Source organism: Heterodontus francisci, chromosome 27 (genome assembly GCF_036365525.1).
Source record: "Heterodontus francisci isolate sHetFra1 chromosome 27, sHetFra1.hap1, whole genome shotgun sequence".
Lineage (NCBI taxonomy): Eukaryota > Metazoa > Chordata > Chondrichthyes > Heterodontiformes > Heterodontidae > Heterodontus > Heterodontus francisci.
Window position 1 is genome coordinate 5729590 of NC_090397.1, and position 27772 is coordinate 5757361.

A 27772-nucleotide genomic window follows, 5' to 3' on the forward strand; every position below is an offset into this window, starting at 1 on the left:
TGGTGTCATCTGCAAATCTTGAAACTGTACTTCCAATTGCTGAGCCCCAATTGTTTATCTAAAATGGTGAACAAACACTGACCAAGAAATTTGGATTATGTACTCCTGCTTTTCATTTGCTTTGGGTGCCTTTATAATTGGAAAATACAACCAGGGCACATGCGCTCACATTTTGGGTCGAATCACACCGGATGTTACATTAGTGAGGGTGTTAGCACATGTGCAGTAAAGAGCCACTGGAAGAATGCAGAGTAGGCAGATCAAGAGGTCAATCTGTCTGCAACGTTGATTTGATGCCAGCCATTTGGAGCTCAATGTTCTAGCTAACGCTATCTCTCAACACACACACAGCTGATCAGGGGTTCAGCAGCAGGAAGGACCCCCTACCAGGACTATTAAAAAGCATCTTCAACTAATTACAGGCCTTTTGCTGGTTGATGTCTTCGGAATGTTGCTTTCATTCGATTCTACAAGTGTTTGGTACGTTCTATAGTTTTTTGAAGTTACTAAAGTCTACAGGGAGTGGTGTGGTAGGTTCTGAAGACATCTTCATTGACTTCACAGCTTCTGCACAAACTAGTTGCTCTCAGCGTGGGTGCACTAGTAGCCATTCCCGGCGGAGAAGCAGGAGAAGGTAGCGACTCTTCGGTGGGTAAGTGAAGGCAACAGGAGCTGTGTTTTAAAAGTTGTTTTAAAAGTTGTACTTACTGTTTTCCTTGTGTTCAAGTTACTTTTGGCGCGGGAGGAACCGGAAGCTGGACGGCAGCAAGGACTCCTGGGTAGGTATTTTCTTTAAAGGTGCGGAGCAGAGTTAACCCGAGAAACTACACATGTAGTGTCTCCCACCCATCCTCCTCCTCTAACCTAATAATAAGACCCTTTTTACCCTCCTCCTCTAGCCAAAAAGGACTGAACAGGTAAGCTATTTCACTGTTTTTGTTAATATCTATATTTGTACTTAATTAAGGGGTAATTGAGTAAAAGAAATGGCAGCCAGGGGAGTGCAGTGCTCCTCCTGCAGTATGTTCGAGGTGAGGGGAACCTCCGGTGACCCTGCCGACTTCACCTGCTGGAAGTGCATCCGTCTCCAGCTCCTATCAGACCGTGTTAGGGAACTGGAGCTGGAGCTGGATGAACTGTGGATCATTCGGGAAGCTGAGGGGGTGATAGATAGAAGCTACAGGGATGTCGTTACTCCACAAAACAAAGGCAGCTGGGTAACAGTTAGAGGTGGGAAGAGGTCAGTGCAGGGATCTCCTGTGGTCGTTCCCCTCAGCAACAAGTATACAGTTTTAGATACTGTTGGGGGGGACGGCCTATCGGGGGCAGGCTGCAGTGAACGGGCCTCTGGCACGGGGTCCTGCACTGTGGCTCAGAAGGGAAGGAGGGAGAATGGGAGAGCACTAGTCATCGGGGACTCGATGGTGAGGAGTACCGACAGGCGGTTCTGTGGGCGCAAGCGAGACGCACGGATGGTTTGTTGCCTACCTGGTGCCAGGGTCCGTGATGTTTGTGATCGCGTCTTCAGGATCCTTAAAAGGGAGGGGGAGCAGCCAGAGGTCGTGGTGCACATTGGCACCAACGACGTAGGAAGGAAGGGTGGCACAGATGTTAGAAGTGAGTTTAGGGAGTTAGGCTGGAAGCTGAAAGCTCGGACGGACAGAGTTGTTATCTCTGGTTTGTTGCCGGCGCCACGTGATAGTGAGGCTAGGAATAGGGAGAGAGCACAGCTGAACACGTGGCTGCAGGAATGGTGTAGAAGAAAGGGCTTCCAGTTCTTGGATAATTGGACTGCATTCTGGGGAAGATGGGACCTGTTCAAACAGGACGGGCTGCATCTGAACCAGAGGGGCACCAATATCCTGGGAGGGAGGTTTGCTAGTACTGTTCGGGAGGGTTTAAACTAGTTTGGGAGGGGGATGGGAACCGGACTTGTAGTCCAGGGACCAGTGGGTCCACTCAGAAAGACAAAGAGTGTAGTGAGGTATTGGGGAAGGTAGCACTGTCGCAGAGGACAGATGGGCACGGAGAAGGGTTAAAGTGCGTATACTTCAACGCAAGAAGCATCAGGAATAAGGTGAGTGAATTGAAGGCGTGGATGGGCACTTGGGACTACGATGTTGTGGCCATCACTGAAACGTGGATAGGTGAGGGGGAGGAATGGTTCTTGGAGGTACCTGGTTATAGATGTTTTCATAAGATTAGGAATGGTGGTAAAAGAGGTGGGGGGGTGGCATTGTTAGTTAGAAATAGTGTAACAACTGCTGAAAGAATTTTCGAGGAGGATCTGCCGACTGAGGCACTGTGGGTTGAGGTCAGGAACAGGAAAGGAGCAGTCACCTTGATGGGAGTTTTCTATCGGCCCCCCAATAGCAGCAGGGAGGTGGAAGAGCAGATTGGGAAACAGATTTTGGAAAGGAGCAGAAGTCACAGGGTAGTAATTATGGGGGATTTCAACTTCCCAAATATTGATTGGCAACTCTTTAGATCGAATAGTTTGGATGGGGTAGTGTTTGTGCAGTATGTCCAGGAAGCTTTTCTGACTCAGTATGTAGACTGCCCGACCAGAGGGGAGGCAATATTGGATTTGGTACTAGGTAATGAACCAGGGCAAGTGATAGAGCTGTTGGTGGGCGAGCACTTTGGAGATAGTGATCACAATTCTGTAGCATTCACTGTGGTAATGGAGAGGGATAGGTATGTGCAACAGGGCAAGGTTTACAATTGGGGGAAGGGTAGATATGATGCTGTCAGGCAGGAACTGAGGAGCATAAGTTGGGAGCATATGCTGGCAGGGAAGGGCACGGTCGAAATGTGGAACTTTTTCAAGGAGCAGATAGTAGGGGCCATTGATAAGCATGTCCCTGTCAGACAGGGAAGGGATGGTCATGTGAGGGAACCGTGGTTGACAAGAGAGGTTGAGAGTCTTGTTAGGAAGAAGAAGGATGCGTATATAAGGTTGAGGAAAAAGGGCACAGGCATAGCTCTGGAGGGATACAAGATGGCCAGGAAGGATCTGAAGAAAGGGATTAGGAGAGCTAAGAGAGGGCATGAAAAATGCTTGGCGGGTAGGATAAAAGAAAACCCCAAGGCCTTTTACGCGTATGTCAGAAATATGAGGATGACTAGGGGGACCGTAGGTCCGGTCAAGGACAATAGCGGGAGACTGTGTGTTGAGCCGGAAGAGATAAGTGAGGTTTTGAATGAGTACTTCTCTTCGGTATTTACGAATGAGAAGGGGTGTATTACTGAAGAGGACGGTGTGAAACAGACTGGTAAGCTCGAGGAAGTGCTCGTTAGGAGGGAAGATGTGTTGGGGTTTTTGAATAACTTGAAGATAGACAAGTCTCCCGGGCCTGACGGGGTATATCCAAGGATGTTATGGGAAGCAAGGGATGAAATTGCAGAGCCGCTGGCAATGATCTTTTCATCTTCTCTGTTGACGGGGGTGGTACCAGGTGATTGGAGGGTGGCAAATGTTGTGCCCCTGTTCAAGAAAGGGAATAGGAACAACCCTGGGAATTACAGGCCAGTTAGTCTTACTTCGGTGGTAGGCAAGTTGATGGAAAAGGTGCTGAGGGATAGGATTTCTGAGCATCTGGAAAGACACTGCTTGATTCGGGACAGTCAGCACGGTTTTGTGAGGGGTAGGTCTTGCCTCACAAGCCTGATTGAATTCTTTGAGCAGGTGACCAAGCAAGTGGATGAGGGTAAACCAGTGGATGTGGTGTACATGGATTTTAGTAAGGCATTTGATAAGGTCCCCCATGGTAGACTTATGGAGAAAGTCAGGAGGCATGGGATAGTGGGGAATGTGGCCAGTTGGATTAAGAATTGGCTAACTGATAGAAGGCAGAGAGTGGTCTTAGATGGTAAATACTCAGCCTGGAGCCCAGTTACCAGTGGCGTGCCACAGGGATCAGTTCTAGGTCCTCTCCTGTTTGTGATTTTTATTAACGACTTGGATGAGGAAGTCGAAGGGTGGGTCAGTAAATTTGCAGATGATACAAAGGTTGGTGGAGTTGTGGATACCGAGGAGGGCTATTGTCGTCTGCAAAGGGACTTGGATAGGTTGCAGTGCTGGGCTGAAAAGTGGCAGATGGAGTTTAACCCTGAAAAGTGTGAGGTCGTCCATTTTGGAAGGACAAACACGAATGCGAAATACTGGGTTAACGGTAGGGTTCTTGGGCATGTGGAGGAGCAGAGAGACCTTGGGGTCTATGTGCATAGATCGTTGAAAGTTGCAACTCAAGTGGATAGGGCTGTGAAGAAGGCATATGGGGTGTTAGCGTTCATTAGCAGAGGGATTGAATTTAAGAGCCGTGAGGTGATGATGCAGCTGTACAGGACCTTGGTAAGGCCTCATTTGGAGTACTGTGTGCAGTTCTGGTCGCCTCATTTTAGGAAGGATGTGGAAGCCTTGGAGAGGGTGCAGAGGAGATTTACCAGGATGTTGCCTGGAATGGAGAATAAGTCTTACGAGGAAAGGCTGAACATTCTAGGCCTCTTCTCATTAGAACGGAGAAGGATGAGGGGTGACATGATAGAGGTTTATAAGATGATCAGGGGAATAGATAGGGTAGACAGTCAGAAACTTTTTCCCCGGGTGGAGCAAAGCGTTACAAGGGGTCATAAATTTAAAGTGAAGGGTGGGAGATATAAGGGGGATGTCAGGGGAAGGTTCTTTACCCAGAGAGTGGTCGGGGCATGGAATGCCTTGCCTGGGGAAGTTGTTGAGTCAGAAACTTTAGGGACTTTCAAACGGCTTTTAGATAGGTATATGGATAAAGGAGAATGATGGGGTATAGATTAAATTGTCCTTGACAGAGGACAAAGGATCGGCACAACATCGTGGGCCGAAGGGCCTGTTCTGTGCTGTATTTTTCTATGTTCTATGTTCTATGACATGGAGAATGAAGAGAGGCCACGTAGAGCAGGACAAGCTGCTGGAAGAGGGAAGAGGAGAATGACGGGGAGAAGAGCTCTCAGCAGGAGGACATGTCTGCCCAGGCTGTTCGGGGAGCATTTCTGTCACCTGAACCCAAGCGATGAACAATGTGCGAAATGTCTGCAATTTTAGTAAGGATGCATTCACTGAAATTGGCCATCAGCTGCTGCCAAAACTGCAACCTCAGAGGAAGGCAATGACTGCATTGCCAGTGGCTGTGAGGTTGACTTGGGTGATCAACTTGTTTGTGACTGGCTCCTTCCGGACTGGAGCTGGAGATATTTACAGCATCTCCAAGTTTGCCATCCACTGTTGCATGAAGAAGTTTGCTGATGTCTCTATTCATTGAGAACTAACTACATTTCATTTTCTTTTGCCAGAGAAGCAGATGGAGGGAGCTCGGGTTCAAGCTTCGTTAGGACTGCTGGCTTTCCCACAGTACAGGGTGACATTATCTGCAGGTACAGTACTTTGGGGGCACCACATGCTAATTCAGCTCTTTATCACAACCAGAGGGACTGGACTCCCTCAACATCCAGCTGGTGTGTGATCATGCACAGAAAAATCATCCCTGTTGATGCTCGGTGTCCTGGCAGCAGATATAATGCATTCATTATGCAGCAGTTGGTTGTGCCAGCTGCAATTGAGCCACCACGGCAAACCAAAGTGGTGGCTACAGACAACAAGGGCTATCTGCTGACCACATGGCTGATGACTCTGATGCACAACTGTGCACATCTGTGTAACATGCATACAATGAAAGCCATGTTGCCTCATGAAATGTGATAGAGCAGAGTGTTGATGTGCTGAAACAACAATTCCACTGCTTGTACCGCTCTGGAGGAGCCCTGTAGAACTGGGCAGTGATGGTATTAAGATTCACCATGATCTGCTGTGTGCTGCACAACCTCGGCATCGTGAGGGGCCAGCCCTTGCACCAGCCATACGGTGAGCAGCTGAGGAGCAGAAGGAAGAGAAGGAAGGGGAAGGAGGCAACCTAGACAACCCCATTCTGGCCGGGATGTTAGTGACAATATCACCCGAGTGAAATACCAGTAACCACAACCCCAATTTCCGATTTACCAACAGTCTCACACTCCTTGGGCTGTATTTTACATTGTTGCCACCAATAAACAATGGTGATCCGTCCGTGTGGACTGTGTGTCGTAGAGTCCGCTGCGCTTTTCAGCCCGGCAGCTCAGTTAAATGGCCGGGGCGGACCGCCCACCCTGATGACATGGAGGGGGCAGGCGGCCCGTCCCTAGCAATGGCATCAGCAGTCTTTGCACAAGTGCTGACGCCATTTTTAAAGGGCTTTGAACCCTAACTTGCAATTTATTTAAAGGAGAAATGATTGTAACAAATTAATTACATTGATCCTGACCCTCTACTACCACCCCCACCTCCCAAACACCATGGAATGAATTACCTGCCCTCTCCCCCCCCCAACCAAAACACTTACCTGATGCGTCTGACCTTCCCCCCCCAAAGGTTCATAAACTTTACCCCTGCCCACCATCCCCTAGACCAATGAAATTACTCTGACCCTGCTCCCCACCTCCCGCACTAAAAAACTTACCTGCTCCCCCCTCCCCACCAGTGTTCCGCCTTGGATCCCCTGACAGGCATCCGAAGGTCTGGGAATGCCGGCCACTGGCACCAATATCACCCTGGAACAGACAGCTGGAGCAGGTAGGTCATTTATTCGTTCATTTAAATTATTTAACATATGTAAATGTGGCTTCCGTTGCCGAGGGGCAAGGGGCCGCCACGGGGCCACGCCGCTGCTGACAATATCGGGCCGGGCCTTCTCGGCGTCGAGGCCTGTGGTGGGCCTCTGTTGGAGGCATTTTCTGGCCCCCCCCCCACCCTGCCACAACCCCCGTGGTTGGAAGGTCTGTAAAATTCAGCCCAAGAGATCAGAGAAAGCTTACCAATCATCTGCATCTGACGACAACAATATCAGGGAGAGTTGTGAAGCCTCCTGTCAGATTGAATCTATGAAGTCAGAAACTTGTGGGGAGATGGGGTAGTATGTAAATAAAACAGTGAATGCATGTAAATATATATTGGGATAAAGACTTGGGGGGAGATGTAGTATAAGCATCTGAAAGGGTTAATTTTGAGAGGGTGTAAAGCTTACCGCCCACCATAATGATGTAAGAGATCATGTGGGAAAGAACAGACGCAGTGTGGCTTTTGGAGGAGCCACACAGGCTGGTGTGGAGTGTATATAGTTGCTATGAAATAAATATTAATGTTTAAATACTACAGTCTAAGAACCTCTCTGGCCAGACTCAATATGGTGGCAGCAAACAGAACCAAATCTTGTCTTGTGTGTGCCTTTGTCTGTCCCAGTGCTCCTACACATTGCTACCTCAGTGGCTGCAGCATGGCTGCTGACTTTCACTAGGGGAGACTGCAAATAGCCTTGCAGGATGACCCTGAGCAGCTCTGGGCCTAGAAGGTCCAACTTTGGACTGCACCACATTGGCATGGGGGCAGCAGGGTGGGCTGGCTGGCTGACAGGCAACGGCAAGGTGGAGTGGCAGTGGTGTGAGGATGAATGCTGGCTTCTTGAGAGAGGAGAGCAGGTTTGTGCTCTGTGGAGCCACTGCCACTCCTATAGGATTGAGTTTGTTTTATTATAGTACAGTTATAACTTAGTTGTCATGTCCTTTAGTACATTGGTTATAATTGTATTCTATATACAACATAACCACAAAGCATGATGGCTAAGCTCAGTTGAATTTTAGCCAGAGTTCTTTATGTGAAATGATGAAAAGGATTAATTCAGACCATGTAAAGCTCCTCTGTTTAAAAGTCAGAAATGCTGGAATCACTCAGCAGGTCTGGCAGCATCTGTGGAAAGAGAAGCAGAGTTAACGTTTCGGGTCAGTGACCCTTCTTCGATTCCGAAGAAGGGACACTGACCCGAAACATTAACTCTGCTTCTCTTTCCACAGATGCTGCCAGACCTGCTGAGTGATTCCAGCATTTCTTGTTTTTGTTTCAGATTTCCAGCATCCGCAGTATTTTGCTTTTATCTGTTTAAAAGTCATTTGATTGTGGATAACCCAGAGAGACTTTTAGCCTTTTAACTAGTAAAGACTATAAACATGTCCAGCCAAATAACTGTGAAATGGGCCAAGCGCATATCAATCTCATGAAGTGGTCATTGTTGATGAATAAACAGCAAGGAAGCACGAATCTGAAACCCCCGAATGACAATAACAATGACCTAAATCAGGCTCAAGGTACCATCATGGAAGGGCAGTTACGTAAAGACTGACCAATCAGATGGACAGAAACAGGGTTTTACCTAATATGGCATAGAGCCAAGCTGGGAAAGATGTATAAAATAAGGATATGTAAGATATTAAATGTGTATCATCATTAAGAAGAGAAGACAGACGATAATCAAGAAAGACGGTGAATGCAACTGCTGACCACTGACCTTTGCGAAGTATTACGATTCGGTGCTTATTGTGGAAAACTTAATAAAGTCTGTGAAGCTTATGAAAATACCTTCGTACCCATGTGGTTCTGTAGCTAGTCTGAGCTGGAGGTCCCTTTGAGATCTGCTCTCCCAACTTAGTCTTGTAATTGACCTAAGTCTTACAATAAGAGTATTTCCTATTAATTAAGTACATAATTAATTAGTTATTAAAACACAGTCAGGATGGCAGGGCAGGTGTTGTTTGCAGCTGCAGTATATGGGAGCTCGTGGACGCCAGTGTGATCCACGGCAACCACGTCTGCAGTAAGTGTCTGCAGCTCGAGGAGCTTCGGCTCAGAGTTGTTGAGCTGGAGGCCAAGCTACAGACACTGCGATGCATCAGGGAGGGGGAAGTTACCTGGACACTTTGTTCCAGAAGGCAGTCACACCCCTTAGGATAGGGTCTTCTGATTTGGTGAATGGTCAGGGACAGGGGGATGTGACTGCAAGTGAGGTAGGTAAGGGGATCGAGAAGGCAGAAGTGGAGGAGCCTCAGCCCTTGCAATTGTCCAACAGGTTTGACGTTCTTTCAGTTTGTAACGATGAGAGCGGGGGCTGCGGGGTGGATGAGCAAATTGACCACAGAACCGTGGTACAGGAAGCCATTCAAGCGGGGGGAGTAAATAGGAATGTAGTGGTAGAAGGGGACAGTATAGTCAGGGGGATAGACACCATTCTCTGCAGCCAAGAGCGGGAGTCCAGAAGGCTGTGTTGCCTGCCTGGTGCCAGGGTTTGGAACATCTGCTCGGGGCTGGAGAGGAACCTGCAGTGAGAGGGGGAGGATCCAGTTGTCGTGGTCCACATGGGTACCAATGACATAGATAAGACTAGGAAAAATGTCCTGCATCGGGAGTAAGAGCAGCTGGGGGATAAATTAAAAAGCAGAACCACAGAGGTAATAACCCAAAGGTTATTACCTTTGTGGTTCTGCTTTTTAATTTATCCCCCAGCTGCTCTTACTACCCGATGCAGGACATTTTTCCTAGTCTTATCTATGTCATTGGTACCCACGTGGACCACGACCTCTGGGTTATTACCTCAGTCATGAGCAAATTGTGTAAGGTAACTAAGTTTAGACAGTTAAATGCGTGGCTGAATGATTGGTGTGGGAGAAATGGGTTTCGATTCATGGGGCATTGGCACCAGTACTGGCTAAAGTGGGAGCTGTACCATTGGGATGGTCTACACCTGAACTGTGCTGGGACCGGTGTTCTCGTGAGTCAAATAACTAGGGCAATGGGGGCAAGGGATCAAGTGAGGGAAGATGTGATAATTTAAAGAGAGAGGAGCAGACAAGAGAGCAAGATAGCAATAAGGATAATGATAATCAGGGTGTGACAGGAAGGGGCAGTGTGTACAAATATAAGAGTGAACCAGCAGATAAGACTAGAGGTTGTGAACTAACAGAGTGGGGGGAGGGTTCGGGAGCGGTGAGATTTAGAAATCCAAAGAGAAAGGCCAAGACATCAGAACAGTGTAGCATTATGGGTAAAGACAAGCAGAATGGGACAGAAAGGGACAGAGAGTTTAACAGAAATTGTACATCAGCAAATAAGGTCATTGAAGGGAATAGAAGCAAAAAAATGAAATTAAAGATTCTTTATCTGAATGCGTGAAGATCTGCAATAAGAAAGATGAACTGCTGGCACAAAAAGAGGTAAATGATTTAGATCTAATCATCATTATAGAGACATGGTTACATGGTGATCAAGATTGGGAACCAAATATTCCATGGTACACAATATTTCAGAAAGACAGACAGAATAGTAAAGAAGGACAACATTTGTGGAGGATGGCTGTGAGGCATGGGTGTGAGATAGCAATAGGATGATGGTGAGAATTGGCTATCCAGAGAATGTGCGGAGGTGCCTGTCGAGAAGGAATGAATGGAGCTGCAAGGTGTCGTCCTGAGGAGTGCTGTACAGGAGAAAGCTTGGAAAATCAGAGTGTGGAGCTTGGCACCTGCCCTCCTGAGGTCCTGGATCCTCGGTGCACTGTCTTCAGGTGCACTGACTTCCTTGACCACTTCCATCCATAACTGCTTGGTTGGAAAGGCTGGCCTCTTTCCTCTGTTCATCTCACTGCAGCCCTTCAGATCGCACAGCAGGACTTCCAGGTAAGAATGACAGACCTGGGGAGCAGCCTTCCCAGGTCTCCTCTCCATTCCTGTGGTTGCTGCAACCTCAAAAATCCAAATGCTGGTGAGCCTTTGCCATGGTCCCTTTAATTAGAAATCCTTCCTTTGACAGACTGAATGTGTCCTCCTGTCTGCTTTCCCTAATTGGTTGGGCAACCTGGAGGTAGGGTGCTAATGCCGTGGCTGAGTTAAAGAACCACAGCAAAGCCCGCCCATTAGAAAATCTGGTTCCCAACCAAAAATGGTCCCGCTGTTTCGGCAGGGCCAAGTCCAGAAGATTCCGCACAGGATCCATAAAGCCCTAGCGAGCACCTATTGGATGAAGTTCATCGCCCTATTAACCTTTTTATAATCTCCTGTTCAATCACTGACCCTTCTTCCTTTCAGGTTGTGTTCCATTGGATTGCTATAAAACCTAATCTAACAATAGCCAAAGACTTGCAGGTTGGTAGGTAAATTGGCCATTGTAAATTGCCCCTAGTGTAGGTAGGTGGTAGGAGAATGGTGGGGATGTGGTAGGAAATATGGGATTAATGTAGGGTGGTTGTTGGTCGACACAGACTTGGTGGGCCGAAGGGCCTGTTTCAGTGCTGTATCTCTCTATGACTCTATGAGGGGTAGCCCTGATGGTAAAGGATGACATAAGGGCCATTAGTCTGGCCTCAGATGAAGTAGAATCAGTATGAGTAGAAGTAAGGAAAAGCAAGAATCAGAAAACACTGGTGGGAGTAGTTTATAGCCCACTAACAGTAATTATACTGTTGGACAGAACATTAAACAAGAAATTATTGGAGCTTCTAACAAAGGAAATGTAATAATTGTGGGGGACCTTAATCTTGATATAGACTGGGGCAATGAAATCGGCAAGAGTGGTCTAGAAGATGAGTTTGTAGAATGTTTTCAGGACAGTTTCTTGGGGCAATACATTGTGGAGCCAACTAGGGATAAAGTGATCTTAGATCTAGTATTGAGTATTGAAGCAGGGTTAATTAGCAATGTCATAGTAAAAGATCCAGTGGAAACAGTGATCATAATACCATTGAATTTCATGTTAAGTTTGAAACTGACATGCTGCATTCACAAACAAGAATCTTAAACTTAAACAAAGTCAATTACTTAGGTACGAGGGGAGAACTGGTTAAGGTAAATTGGTTAAATAAACTAAAAGGTATGGCGGTAAATGAACAGGAAACTTAAAAAAACAATTCAAAATGTTCAACAAAAATACATTCCATTGAAAAACAAAACTCAGCAAGAAAGGCCCATCCGTGTCTCACTCAGGAAGTTAAGGATATTATTAGATTAAAAGAAAATGCTTACAATGTTGCAAAAAAGAGTAGCAAGTCTGAGGCTAGGGAATGTTTTAGAAACCAGCAGAGGGCCACCAGAAAGTTAATAAAAAAAGGAAAGAATAGAATGAGAGTAAACTAGCCAGTAATACAAAAATAGATTTAAGAACTTTTATGGCACATCAAAAGGAAGAGAGTAGCTAAAGTAAATGTTCATTCTTTAGAAGCAGAGACAGGAGAAATCATCATGGGGAATGAGGAAATGACAGAGGCATTGAACAAATATTTTGTGTCTGTCTTCACAGGAGAAGACACAAGTTCCATACCAGAAATAGACAGTAACCTAGGGGTTAAAAAGAGTGAGGAAATTAATATCAGCAGAGAAAAAGTTTTGGAGAAACTTAAGGGACTAAAATCTGACAAATCTCCTGGACCTGATGGTCTACACCTAGAGTTATAAAAGAGACAGCTGCAGAGATAGTAGATGTGCTAGCTATGATTTTCCAAATTTCCTTCAGATTCTGGAATGGTCCCATTAGATTGGAAATTGGCAAATGTTATATCGCTTTTCAAGAAATCAGGGAGAGAGAAAACAGGCCAGTTAGCCTAACATCAGTCATTGGGAAAATACTGGAATCTATTATTAAGGAAGTCTTAACAATGCACTGAGAAAAGCACAGTGTGATTAGAACAAGTCAACATGGTTTTACTAAAGGAAAATCCTGTCAGACAAATTTATTACAGTTTCTTGAGGATGTAACTAGTAGGATAGATAAAGGGGAACCAGTAGATGTAGTACACCTGGATTTCCAAAAGGCATCGATAAGGTGCCAGACAAAAGGTGATATGCAAGGTAAGGGCTCATGGAGTTGGATAGATGATTGATTAATAGACAAGAAGCAATGAGTGGGTATAAACAAGGCATTTTCAAGTTGGCAGGCAGTAAATAGTGGAGTGCCACAAATGTCAGAATTGGGGCCTCAGCTATTTACAATCTATATTAATGGCTTAGATGAAGAGACAGAGAGTAACGTATCTAAGTTTGCTGATGATACAAAGGTAGGTGGAAAGGTAAGCTATGGGGAGGACACAGAGAGGCTACAAAGAGATATAGACAGGTTAAGTGAGTGGGTAACAAGTTGGCAGATGGAATATAATGTAAGGAAGTGTGAAGTTATTCACTTTGGTTGTAAGAATAGAAAAGCAGAATATTTTTTTAAAAGGTGAGAAACTTGTAAGTGTTGATGTTCAAAGAGACTTGGGGGTGCTTGTAAAGGATCGCAGAAAGTTAGCATGCAGATACAGCAAGCAATAGGAAGGCAAATGGCATGTTGGCCTTTATTGCAAGGGGATTGGAGTACAGGAATAAAGAAGTCTTGCTACAATTGTACATGGTTTACGCTGGTAGAGGAAGCTGGAACATGGGGCCTCAGTTTCAGGATATTTAGGACTGAGATGAGGAGAAATTACTTCACTCAAAGGGTTATGAATCTTTGGAATTCTCTACCCCAGAGGATTGTGGATGCTCTATCGTTGAATACATTTAAGGCTGGGATAGATGGATTTTTGGTCTCTCAGGGAATCAACGGATATGATGAGCAGGCAGGAAAGTGAAGTTGAATCCTAAGATCTGCCGTGATTGTTTTGAATAGGGAAGCAGGCTTGATGGGTCATATGGTCTGCTGCTGCTCCTATTTCTTGTGTTCTTGTGTTCAAAGGAAAACGCCAGATTGTACACTCCCACAGGGTGGCACCTTAGCATTCCTAGTAATCTGTTGGAGGACTGATTGCTGGAGTGCTGTAACACCCTGCAAGGCCCTTTGAACAGCCATATATCCACAGTCATGATGGCAGCAGCCTGAGCTTGCACGGCAGCAAGCTAACTTTGGATGATCTCAGTTTGAGCTTTCACTGTAGCATGCAAGAGATTCGGTGGTTTCTGCATGTGCTGCAATGGAAGCTGTGGAATCAGCCCTCAAACACTGCATCATGGTTGGGTCTATAAGTGTGTGAATGGAGTTGGCCATCACTTCCATGTTGGGAAGGATGGGCTCCAAGCTCTGCTCAAAGCCCTCTGCAAGGTTGGTGCTGGACCTCTCCAAGCTCCTTGACATTGACTGCAGCCTTTCTGATAGGCTGGCCAGTGAACCAAACATTTTGTTGTGCATACCCATCAGCCTTCTTCTGTAGGTTACCCCATTGAAATCTTCATCTTAGTCCTCTGCAGCCAAACCTGGGTGCGACCCCGCCTTCCAGTGAGCTGGATCTGTGCTATCCTTGCTCCTGCCCTGGACACAGGCCATTTGTGCCCGGTGTCTCACCACATGCAGATCCCAACTTTAAGCTGTCCTCTAAATTACACAGTCTGAGGCTGCTGGCTGTGAGAGTGCACCTTCATCACCACTGTCTTCCTGCTGTTCGTCCACTGCCAGGCCAGGCTGCACTTCTTTTGCCTTAGCAATGACCATCCCAATAATGGCTTATACCGTCTACTCCATGGGTTTTAAGACGGGACACCTGTCCCCTTTCAGTTAGTTCCTGCTTCCGCTGTTTGTTGAGCACCTTGTCCTGCAAGAGAGAGGGAATTGTGGCAGTGAGTGTGATGAAATCTGTTTGGATGATGTGGCTGTCATGGTTGAATAGCTGAAGAATATGCAAGTTGTGAGATGTAGGTGTAAGACTTGCAGGAGCACTAAGTGTCTCAGGGTGTGAGTGTGAGGTACGAGTCCTGATAGATAGAGATTGTTGGTAGCTGATTGATGGGGGTGCGGTGAATTGAGCAGTTTGTGAGGCTAGTGGTGCAGTTGGTAGGATATGGTATTTAAAGATGCATTCACTGACCTTGACCACTCATGCAAGGTCATTCAACTTTGTGCGGCACTGCATACAGGTCCTTGGACTAGACTCCTGGCATCAGGCTCCGCAGTTATCTACTCCCACTGATTCCATGTCTGGAGAATCTCATGACCCCGTGCAGATACAGGATTTCTCTCCTCCTTTCTCCAGCGACACATCAAAGGTCCATGGAGCCTACCCTCTCCAATATTCTGACATTATTCACTGTTTCCCAGGTCAGGTTCACTTCCTGCATGACTGCCAGCATCTGCTGCAGCCACAATGAACCTCCCATTTAAAAGGTGCAAGCTAGCTTTCAGAGGTGCTAGCTACCCCCTTGTTAATATGTGCAATCAACAGCATAGTTAGCACTGGCTGGTTGCTGCAATCATTGAAATGAGCCAGCAGCACAAAGTTGGCACTTTGTCTGCATTGCAGTCAATGGGCATGAGTTATTCAGGCATCGTGATCCCTGAGCCTGCTTTCAGACTCTGTTGAATTTAGCACACCCACCTCCGTCCCACCGAGCTCAGCACAGTCACCCACAGCTCCAAAACCAACACAAACAATTCTAATGCACTCTTACAAATGTAAAATACTGCACATTTTGTGAATTAGAAATAAAAACAGAAAGTGCTAGAAATACTCAGCAGTTCTGACAGTATCTGTGGTGAGAGAAACAGAGTTAATGTTTCAGGTTAATGACCTTTCAACAGAACTGGAAAAAGTTAGAAAGGTAACAGCAAGTACAGAGGCAGGGAAATGGGGGAGGGGAGGAAAGAATAAAAAAGAAGGTCTGTGATAGGTTGGAAGGCAGGAGAGATTAAATGACGAAAGGGATGATGGTGTAAAAGGGACATAGTAATGGACCAAGTAAAGAGGTGTAAACACAAAAAACAGAACCATTAGCAACAGCTGCTGTCTGAAAACTGAGGCAATGGTTATAATCTGCAGTTGTTGAACTCACGAGTCCTGAAGGCTGGAAAGTGTATCATCAAAAGATGACATGCTGTTCCTCAAGCTTTCTTTGAGCTTCACTGGAACAGTGTGGGAGGCCGAGGACTTGCCCAACATCCACTGCCTTTTGAAGAGACAGCTCCAGATTTCCGTCCGCAATAAACTGCTTTTTGATGACACTCCCAGCTCTTAGTATGGCCTAACTCTAATCCTAAAACTGTCTAAAATAGTTTCTCTTTATGCTACAGTGGCGCAGTGGTTAGCACCGCAGCCTCACAGCTCCAGCGACCCAGGTTCAATTCTGGGTACTGCCTGTGTGGAGTTTGCAAGTTCTCCCTGTGTCTGCGTGGGTTTCCTCCGGGTGCTCCGGTTTCCTCCCACAAGCCAAAGACTTGCTGGTTGATAGGTTAATTGGCCATTATAAAATTGCCCCTAGTATAGGTAGGTGGTAGGGAAATATAGGGACAGGTGGGGATGTGGTAGGAATATGGAATTAGTGTAGGATTAGTATAAATGGGTGGTTGATGGTCGGCACAGACTCGGTGGGCCGAAGGGCCTGTTTCAGTGCTGTATCTCTAAACTAAACTAAACTTAACCACCTCAGTTAGATCATCTTTTAAACTCAAGCAAATAAAAGCCTAGTCTATGCAATTTATCCTCATAATTTAGCCCTTTTCACCCAGTTATCATGCTGGGGAATCTGCACTGCACCCACAATATATCCTCCCTGAGGTGTGGTGCCCAGAACTGAACGTGGTACTCCAGGTGGGTCCAAGCAGAGCTGTGTGCAGCTGGAGTTACTCATCACTAAATCCTGTATGACCTGCTCCCTTGTCAATTCTAAAACATGTACAGAACCATTCTGAATACATTGTAGAACCATTGCATTTACCATTCTTACAGATTTAGAAATCTTAAACCTTGTCAAAATCAGCCTTTTTTGGACGAAGCAGTGCCAAAATATAGCTTGATTTCAGTATGTGATGCTGGTACCAGGACACTGTGCTGATTCCTTCGCCATTAATCTGATCTGATGCTGCCGTTTTGACTGGTACCTGTTTTGTGCCCTTTCCAGATAAAGAACTTTCTTCTTTTCTTCCAGTTCTGGCTTTTCCTTTGCTGCGACAATGCTCAGCAGCTGATCCTCCAACCCTACTGATGTGATCATAAAGTTCAGGAGAGTGACCTGCAAAATCAAAGACATTACCTTGAGGTTGGTGCTGTTCTTGTTTATGGCAGGTGTGAAAGTATAACTTTCAATAACAAATACTGGAAACAAGGTCATCTGTTTTAGAGATGTTCTGCAAAATGATAATACCAGAAGAAAAAATTCATAGCAGATTATTTTTTTTAAATTGGATCTTTTGATCACCTTTCAGTTTATTTTAACAGCCCCTCTCTTGTATCATTTAATATGAATGCTGGGTCTGCGAATTCTTCCTAAAACTGGGTACAGCACTGCACCCACTGTAAGACAATATATCCTTCCTGAGGTACTGTGCCCAGAACTAAACACAGTGTTCCAGACAGAGTCTGACAAAGGCTTTATACAACTGAAGCATCACTTCCTCCCTTGTGTACTTAAGCCCCTCCAGAAAAAGAACAACATCCCATTTGCCTTTTTATTGTATTTTTTATACTCAGTGGGCTCACCGACGAGTGCAACCCCGGTTTAGCTGCCGGGATTGGGACCCCTGGATTGAATGCACTGGTTTTGTAACTTGTCATATTTCTGATGTGATACTTTCAGTATATAAGGGGTTAGGCAGACATAACATCTTTCTTTAATAGTAAGCCAACAGTCTGAAACTAATCCATTAAACTTTGAAGATGTAAGTTTGGTTAAGCTCACGCACTAGAGATTTGAAGTGTTCATCAGTTAGACATGCCAGAGTTATCGTTGTGAATTACTGAAACTATGAGTAATGCGAATTCTCCAAGGTTCAGTTGGCTCGAATGAGCACTTTCATCGACTAGCATTTTAGGCCTTATATAAAGATTGTTTTCTTGCAATATTGGTGAATAGCCAGTATGGATTAGTTACATCATGAAAGCTGTATTGTTCACCCATAATTCTAAAGGGAGGACCCAGTCTGCAGCCCTCTGTAACTGCATGGAGCTGACTGAGCTCATTGGACTGGATTTTGGGTAGGAGAATATTGGTGAAGAAATAAGCCTGTGACAGGCTAACTGTTAGGCCAGTTATTATCTTCTGACTCCTGTGAATGCAGAATGGTTTCATCTTCATATTATTGCCAAACTTGCTTTGTAACTTGTAAGTTGCTTGAATCAAATATACAAACATACGAACTAGGAGGAGGAGTAGGCTATTCAGCCCCTGCAGAAATGTGAGATGATTCATTTTGGTAGGAAGAACATGGAGAGACAATATAAAATAAAGGATACAATTCTAAAGGGGGTGCAGGATAGAGGGTCCTGGATATATATTTGCATAAATCATTGAAGGTGGCAGGACAGGTTGAGAGAGTGGTTAATAAAGCATACAGTGTCCTGGGCTTTATTAATAGGGACATAGAGTACAACAGCAAGGAAGTTATGTTGAACTTGTATAAGAAACTAGTTTGGCCTCAGCTAGAGAATTGCGTCCAGTTCTGGGCGCCACACTTCAGGAAAGATGTGAGGGTGTTGGAGAGAGTACAGAAAAGATTCACGAGAATGGTTTCAGGGATGAGGAATTTCAGTTATGAAGACAGATTGGAGAAGAGAAGGCTGAGAGGTGATTTGATAGAGGTATTCAAAATCATGAGGGGTCTGGACAGAGTCGATAAGAGAGAAACTGTTACCGCTCATGAAAGGATCGAGAAGGAGAGGGCACAGATTTAAAGTATTTGTTAAGAGAAGCAGAAGTGACATGAAGAAAAGCATTTTCATGCAGCGAGTGGTTGAGGTCTGGAATGCACTGCCTGAGAATGTGGTGGAGGCAGGTTCAACTGAAGCATTCAAAAGGGAATTAGACAGTTGGAGGAATGTGCAGGGTTACGGGGAGAAGGTGGGTGAATGGAACTGAGGGAATAGCTCTTTCAGAGAGCCAGTGTGGACACGATGGGCTGAATGGCCTCCTTCTACACTGTAACAGTTCTGTGGTTCTGCTCCACCATTTTGTAAGATCATGGCTGATCTGTTTGTGGACACAACTCCCCTTTTGTGCCTAGTCCCGATACCCTTTGACACCCTTGTTTGTTAGGAATCCGTCTACCTTTGTCTCAAAAACATTCAATGACCCTGCCTCCACCGCTCTCCGGGGAAAATAATTCCACAGACTCATGACCCTCTGAGAGAAAAAAATTCTCCTCATCTCCGTCTTAAATGGGAGACACCTTATTTTTAAACTGTGATCCCTAGTTTTAGTCTCCCCCATAAGCGGAAACATCCTTTCAACATCCACCCTGTCAAGTCCCCTCAGGATCTTATATGTTTCAGTAAGATCACCTCTCATCCTACTAAACTCCAATGAATACAAACCCAACCTGTCCAACCTTTCCTCATCAGACAACCCATCTCATCCCAGGAATAAGTCGAGTGAACCTTCTCTGAACTGCTTCTAACACAATTATATCCTTTCTTAAGTAAGGAGACCAAAACTGTACACAGTCCTCTTGGTGTGGTCTCACCAATGTCCTGTACGACTGCAGCAAAACATCTCTACATTATATTCCATTCCCCTAGCAATAAACAATGACATTGTATTTGTCTTCTTAATTACATGCTGTATCTGCAAACAAACTTTTTTGTTTCGTGTAGTCGGACACCCAGATCCCTCTGCATCTCAGAGTTCTGCAATCTCTCTCCATTTAAATAATATGCTGCTTTTCTATTTATCTAGCCAAAATGGACAAGTTCACACTTTCCCACAATATACTCCATCTTCCAAATCTTTGTCCACTCACTTTACCTATCTATATCACTTTGTAGCCTCCTTAGGTCCTCTTCACAACTTACTCCCCTACCTATCTTTGTGCCATCAGCAAATTTAGAAACCATACATTCTGTCCCTTCATCCAAGTCATTGATAAAGATTGTAAATAGTTGAGGCCCCAGCACTGATCCCACTGGCACTCCACTAGTTACAACTTGCCAACCTGAAAATGACCCATTTATGCTTACTCTCGGTTTTCTGTTAGCTAACCAATCCTCTATTCATGCTAATATGGTACCCGCCACACCATGAGCTCGTATTTTGTTTAGTAACCTTTGATGTGGCACCTTGTCAAATGCCTTCTGGAAATCCAAGTATCAACCACATCTACAGGTTCCTCTTTATCCATGTTGTTTGTTACTTCCTCAAAGAACTCTAATAAATTAGTCAAACATGATTTCCCTATCACAAAACTATGTTGACTCTGCCTGCTTGCACTGAGATTTTCTAAATGACCTGCTATACCCTCCTTAATAATAGATTCCAGCACTTTCCCTATGACAGATGTTAAGCTAACTGGCCTGTAGTTTCCTGCTTTCTATCTTCCTCCTTTCTTGAATAGTGGAGTTACATTCACTACTTTCCAATCTGATGGGACCTTTCCAGAATCTAGGAAATTTTGAAAAATTAAAACCAATGCATCCACTATCTCAGGCACTTCTTTTAAGACCCTAGGATGAAATCCATCAGGACCTGGGGACTTGTCAGCTTTTAGTTCTAATACTTTTCTCAATACCCTTTCCCTGGTGATGTTAATTGTTTTAAGTTCCTCTCTTTCAACTCTTGATTCACAATTATTTCTGGGATGTTATTTGTATCATCTACAGTGAAGACAGATGCAAAAAATCTGTTCAATTCCTCCGCCATTTCCTTATTTTCTATTATTAATTCCCCAGACTCACTCTCTAGAGGACCAACATTCACTTTACTTACTCTTTTCCTTTTTAAATATCTGTAGAAACTCTTAGTATCCCTTTTTATATTTCTAGCTAGCTTTCTCTCATGCTCTAATTTCTCTCTCCTTATTATTCTTTTAGGTATTCTTTGCTGTTTTTTATATTCTGTTCAATCTTCTGACCTGCCACTACTCTTCACTGAATTGTACACTTTTTCTTTCAATTTGATACTATCTTTAACTTCCTTCATTCAGTACGGATGGTCCATCCTTCCCATCGAGTCTTTCTTTCTCACTGGAATGTATCTTGCTGTGTGTTACGAAAATCTCCTTAAATGTCTGCCAATGCAATGCTACTGACCTATCCCTTAACCTAATTTCCCAGTTTACTTTCGCCAGCTCTGTCTTCAAACTCTCATAATGACCCTTATTTAAGTTTAAAACATAGATCCACTCTTCTCACCCTCAAATTGAATGTGAAATTCAATCATGTTGTGATCACTGTTACCTAGGGGCGCCTTTACTATGAGGTCATTAATTAATCTTGTTTCATTACACATTTTAAAAAAGTTCAAGGGATGTGAGATCATCTTCGGGATGTAGTCTCACACTGCTTTGTGTTACCTGCAGTATAACTGTAATTGACACAAACTGCAGTTACAAGTTTATAAACTTCATTTCATCTTTATTTCCATGTTACTAATTAGCTGACGATCTCAATGGGTGTCTGCTAATATTAAAATTTAGCCAATATTTGGTGAACACATCTAGAATCTCACAATCTGCAGTCTGGTCAATAAAAGTCAGGTGTGTTGGTCTCTGAACAGGAAGCAGAGCTGAACCAGCTCCTATAGTATAACGAGACCCTCTTGGTCCAGGCAGCACAACATGCTATGTAAAACGAGAGATTATAACGCAGTACATTAGCAGACAACCTGGGCAGTACTTTTACCAGCCCCTGGGTGGTGGAAACGTAGCCCTGGGGAGGGGGGGGTTGGTGTGGGGGCTGGCGTTAGCCAGTAAAATGGGGGGAGCCCTTTTGGATTGGTTCCCCGATGTAGTCCAAGTGCCGGAGAAGCTTCCCAGTGGCGAGCTGTGATTCGAACTGGATGCCTGCTGCAAGAAGGTGAGCCTCTAATTTGCATACTTAAAGGCCCTATTTAAGGGGCATTTCACAGGGCTGGCAGCATCTTGTCGATGGTGGGGCAACACCCTGCTTCTTGGGGAGGCCACCTGTTTAATGGAGGTTTCCCCCCTGTGGCAGCCTGGGGGAGACCATCGGAGCTGCAGGCTCCATCCCTCACAGACGGAGCCATGAGCAGGGAAGGGAGCCCCAACGATCTCCCCGGAGGGGTCTCCCCTCTGACCTTCGGCCCCCTATTTACTTACCAGAGGTCTCCAGCCTGCCTGAGCAGCACCGACCTCTCCCAGTTGCACTGCTGAGGCTTCAGAACTGTGGCTCTCTGATTAGGCCAGCAGCATCAGGAGCCTGGCCACCAATCTTAACTGGATGGCAAACCCACAGGTGGCCAATTAGGAGACTACCTGCAATAAATTTACCGAGTAGATCCTGCCACCTGCAAGCATGCTTTCAGCACCTGTTCTTTTCCTGAGGTCGGGGTCCTGAAGCTCGTGTTAAAATTCAGCCCCTCTGTGGAAAATGCCAGGGCAACACGTTGTTTCTGTATTTTGGATCCTGCTATGTCACATACTAATACAGAACTAAGGGAACGAACAGGTGATGTGTCCACAGCCCTCTGCCAGTGACACAGAAATACTCAGTCTTTATTTTCTCACTCCTGGTGTGGAAAGTGCTTCATTTCCCTTGGCTGTCTTTCAGTCGCCAATAGGGCTGATATGAGGAATTCACCATCTTGGGATATTTTGGGGGAGAGCACACCCGGTCCCTCCAATGGTGAAGTCCATTCGTATACCAATTTGATTTTGGCATCAAATCACTGTTCCTGTTTGACATTAACAGATTAGTAGGACTACCTTGACTGAAACCTCTGGTAGGTAATGAGGGTTTCGAAGCCGGGTGGTCATGTAGAGCTTGAAATCTCTCGAGTATTGTACGATGGTCTCTCCGAGGCAAATGTAATCCATTCCTCTCTGTTTGAATGTTTGCTTCAGCAGCAATGGTTCCAGAATGGGATCAAGTTCTTCAGAAAGATTTTCAATTAAAACTGGATTTCCAAACTAGAAGATATGAACACACAATTTAGACATTGTAATAAGATAGGGAATATTATTAAGCTGAAGGCTGACTGGCACAGTAGGCTGAGACATTGTTCTTGCATCCTTCTGATCTGGGCTTGAATCAGGCTTGTCTGATGGGCTGAACCTGTCTCTGGTGACCCTGAAGGTAGCACAAATACTATTTTCATAGTTTCAACTCAGTTTGGGGTTTGGGGTTGTCCGTACAGAGCAGAGGCAACTTTACACATAACCAGGAAAAGCTTGGTGTTGACGGGAGCTGGGACTCCTCAGCACTCAAGATCCACATGAAATTTCCAACAGTGGCGCAGTGGTTAGCACCGCAGCCTCACAGCTCCAGGGACCCGGGTTCGATTCTGGGTACTGCCTGTGTGGAGTTTGCAAGTTCTCCCTGTGTCTGAGTGGGTTTTCTCCGGGTGCTCCGGTTTCCTCCCACAAGCCAAAGACTTGCAGGTTGGTAGGTAAATTGGCCATTATAAATTGTCACTAGTATAGGTAGGTGGTAGGGAAATATAGGGACAGGTGGGGATGTTTGGTAGGAATATGGGATTAGTGGAGGATTAGTATAAATGGGTGGTTGATGGTCGGCACAGACTCGGTGGGCCGAAGGGCCTGTTTCAGTGCTGTATCTCTAATCTAATCTAATTAGGATTGAAGGGGAATCCAAGTTCCAGGCCTGGGAGATTAAGATAGGCCTGTGTGGACATTTCTACCAGGGAAATATCTAATTTATTTGGTATGTTTGTGTAATTTGTAATGTGCTTATTATATGATGAGGGTTATCTTTAGCTGCATGTACCTAACTAAGGGAGAGGAGCAAAATGGCAGCTGAAAGCAGACTGAAAGTTGTTTGAGCAATTTGGTTGTTAGTTTTGAGCTAGTTGTTGTTTTCTGATATCTGGGTTTGGAGAAAAAAAAGGGTGATTTGATTCTCGACTTTGTTGAGCTTGCTGATTGGTAACTTTCCTTATCGTTAGTGAATGTAAGCTTTCATACATAGTCAATGGGAGATTTGGTGAAAGCAGTAAGATTAACTTAATGGTGGTTCACTACTTCTGCTCTACACAAATTGGAGATGTGGTGCTCATTTTGAAATTTCACATCCTTGAGGTGTGACAGACACTCTAAGCTGTGATGTCCTCTGGGATACTTATATACACTAGATTTTTACATGTACCTTGGATTTGCTTTTGTCTTTCAATCACATCAATCTACAATCTATTTTCTTCAGTAAACAATTCATTAACTTATCATGGAAATAAAAATGCGGAGAGATGTAAAACGGGTTACTAACTCGCTATCATCTATTTTACACTATTGCCTAAGGTCACGATCTATCTAACGATAAGTCTTAGTTTCAGTGTGTTATGCACTCATATTTTTTTTTGGAGAACACTATTTTTGTTTTGTTAAGTTGAAAGGTGTTATATGGGTAATGAAACTTTTTACACCCATTGCCAGGATTAAGCAGATTGTGGTAATAAGATACAGCATAGAGCTGCCTCTATTCTTCACCAACAATAGACCTTGACTCTAAAATGAAAAAGCCTCCACATCATTCCAGTGTGAAATGTGACATTGTTCATTCCCCACCGTCCACACTAGCTCGCCTTGTAGCTTGCTGATCATTTGATCATACTTTGATTAGGAACCGAGTTGAATCCCTGGAAATCCAAGCTGTGCTCCCCTTAAGCCCATTAAAGACAGAAGCCTGTGATAGAAATACTTCCTGGCCATTGTAGTTTTCACTCTGTCCTTGTGGAACCCAGAATGCACCCTGACAATGTGGTTAAAAAAAATCATGAAACAAAATGATTTTATTTGCTGTGTTTTATACAGCTTAATCAATTAAATACTAATTCTCAGGCAACTGTTCTTTGTGATGAGTTTTTCTGTTATGATGGAGCAGGTAGTGGATATTATGGGGTATATTGATGTTGGAGCTGGGGTCAGTGTGGCTGGAACATGGCAAATGACCACTTGCTCATTGAGGATATATGTTCCAAATGTACTGAAAAGAACTGTTCAGACTGCAAGAGGTCTATATTTTTGATTTCTAACTTTTCCCAGTTCTGATGAAAGGTCACAGACCTGAAATGTTAACTCTGTTTCTCTCTCCACAGATGCTGCCAGACCTGCTGAGTATTTCCAGCACTTTCTGTTTTTATATTCTATATTTTTGAAGCAGATATGGTAAATTAAGTGAAGCATCATAATCTAAATAAATCTGCTGTTTTAGCTCTTGATGCATCTAACATTACTTAATAAACTTGATTCATAGCTTTTAGCCTGATTCACAAGATCTGTCAATTGGAGAGTATATGATAGGATCCCATACTAGTTAGAGTGTTTACTGAAGTGGTCTACTGTTAACCCAGAGACCCAGTGTCATGGATACTTTGTACTTGAGCTTAAACTTCAGTTTGTAACAAACATAAGGGGGATAAATTAAGACAGAGAGATACTGAGATATTTTTAAATTAGCCATCTCCCACTCCAGGCTGATCGTTTGACCCTTGGAGCTCTGGTGCTGGTGACTGGGAGTAAACTGCAAGCCCTGAAATCTGTTGTCATGCTCCTGCCTCTGACTGATGCCAGCAGACGGCCATGCCAGGGGACAGACAGTGCCAGGAGGATGACTGGGGACACCCCTCTTCCCACTTATCTGGTGAAGCGCTGAACTGTAAGAAGATTAGCCAGACAAGAGTCTGCAGGAATGTTACCTGAATGCAGTTCCCCAGGGTCCGGATGCAGTCAGACTCGGTACATTTGCTGACGTGCAGCTTGTTGGATTTCTCCATGTTTTTAACCCACTTGTTAGCCTGACCCTGCGGGTCGATCATGAGTGGCCAGCGCTGGGCAGAGGTTACGATGATGGCATTATCCACTGAGAATCTGTGCGGACAGTAAAGTTGCATGAGATATTTGTATCATTTCATTCTCATGTTCCTGCCAGAACTTTTGGAAAGAAATGCTTACATGTCCCGCGGAAGTCCATGCAGTTGCCACTCCATGATGTTCACAGGGTCCCCCAATGTATTTACTAGGGAGAAGACGTTGGAGACTGGGATTTGTTTCTGCTTGCACATGCTCAACCATTCTCTCAACACCATCTGCAAAAGAGAAATAACACCAGTGCAACATATGAAACCTTTGCAAGATGCAGTTCCTGCAGCTGAAAATGGTTAAACCTGTGCTCAGTAATGACATGTCCTCATGTGTCATATCCACACTAAAGGATTCTTACTGTGTTTGATTTAACAATCAGTAGCATTCCTGCTTGGCAGACTGGTTACTGTGTCACAGCTTCGGATTCGAGGGTAGAAAATAGGTTAAAGCCCATATCATCCGCACACATGTGGTCAGGTTCCATATGTTCACTGACACCACCATCACCGTTCTCAACCTCTCCACTGCCACTGTCCTGTCAAACTGCTATTCTGGCATCCAGTCCTGGATGAGCTGCAATTTCCCTCCATTTGGGAAGACTGAAATCATTATCTTTGGTCCCTGCTAGAAACTCCAGTTTGCTAACCACAGTCTCCATCCCTCTCCCTGGTCATTTTCTGAGGCTGAACCAAACCGTTCACAACCACGATGTCCTATTTGACCACATGCTGAACTTCTGACCCCCATATCCAGTCCATCACCAACACTGTGCGTTTCCAGCTCCGTAATCTTGCCCATCTCTCACCCTGCGTCACCTGATTGGATGTGGAAACCCTCATCATGCCTTTGTTACTGCAGTCTCGATTATTTCAAAGTGCTCCTGGCTGGCTTCCCACTTGCACCTTATGTAAATTTGAGGTCATCCAAACCTCTGCTGCCCATATCCTATCCCACCCCAAGTCTTAATCACCTATTGTCCCTGTTGTTAGAGATGCAGGATGTTGGGCAATGAGGCTGCTGCTATATTAAGCTCAGTGTGTGTATTCCTCACCCTAACCAAACTGGGGAGCCACCTCACTGTCCTTTCCCCTCCTGCTGGTGGGCAGGCAAGCCTAGAAACCTGCCCAACTCCTCTGCCTTCTGCCTGTGCTGCCCCACCCTGCCCCCAGGGACTGCCACAAAGGGAGTGGTAGCCAAGGGCAGTGCCTCCACACCAGGCCCTCTAACTTTCAGACACCTGCATCCCTTTCAAGCCAGCTCCACCTATTTGTGTGCTGCAGTGGACATCCCACTTCACCACTGCTGCATCTTCTTCCCAGTGACAGTGATGGATTTCCTCTTGGTGGCACTGGGAACCTACCCTGCATATTTAATGGGGCTCAAGATGGAGAGTAGGCTGCCGAGCTCTGGCTGGGTGAGGGCAGCAGGTGGAGGTCTCACCCTCTGATTCAGTAAACTCCTACCCTGAGGGCATCTCACTAATAGTCACATTAGGTCAGTAACTATTAACAGACCTTTTGAAAGCAGTAACCAAGCATGGTGAAGACTGGGATCATTTACTTTAAACATGGCTATACAGAATCAGCTGCTGCACCTGGTCATCAGGAACTGACTCCAGTTCCCATATAATGGAAAGAAACATAGAAACATAGAAAATAGGAGCAGGAGTAGGCCATTCGGCCCTTCGAGCCTGCTCCGCCGTTCATTATGATCATGGCTGATCATCCAACTCAGTAACCTGTTCCTGCTTTCGCCCCATATCCTTTGATCCCTTTCACCCCAAGAGCTATATCTAACTCCTTCTTGAAAACATACAATGTTTTGGCCTCAACTGCTTTCTGTGGTAGCAAATTCCACAGGTTCACTACTCTCTGGGTGAAGAAATTTCTCCTCATCTCAGTCTCGAAAGGTTTACCCCGTATGCTTAGACTATGACCCCTGGTTCTGGATTCTCCCACCATCAGGAACGTCCTTCCTGCATCTACCCTGTCAAGTCCTGTTAGAATTTTATAGGTTTCTATGAGATCCCTCCTCACTCTTCTGAACTCCAGCAAATATAATCCTAACCGACTCAATCTCTCCTCATACGTCAGACCCGCCATCCCAGGAATCAGTCTGGTAAACCTTCGCTGCACTCCCTCTATAGCAAGAACAACCTTCCTCAGATAA

The 27772-nt window shown here is 45.0% G+C and overlaps 1 protein-coding gene across 1 annotated transcript in view; it reads right to left on the bottom strand.

Annotated features, from left to right (window-relative positions):
- LOC137384869 (dynein axonemal heavy chain 3-like) overlaps positions 1–27772 on the bottom strand; it is a 613990-nt gene that overhangs the window by 105201 nt on the left and 481017 nt on the right. The window contains exons 51-54 of the mRNA XM_068059481.1: positions 25694–25827; positions 25438–25609; positions 22493–22696; positions 16721–16851 (exon numbers count right to left, since the gene is read on the bottom strand). Coding sequence (XP_067915582.1) covers positions 16721–16851; positions 22493–22696; positions 25438–25609; positions 25694–25827 — 641 coding nt within the window. The remainder of the gene's footprint in view (positions 1–16720; positions 16852–22492; positions 22697–25437; positions 25610–25693; positions 25828–27772) is intronic.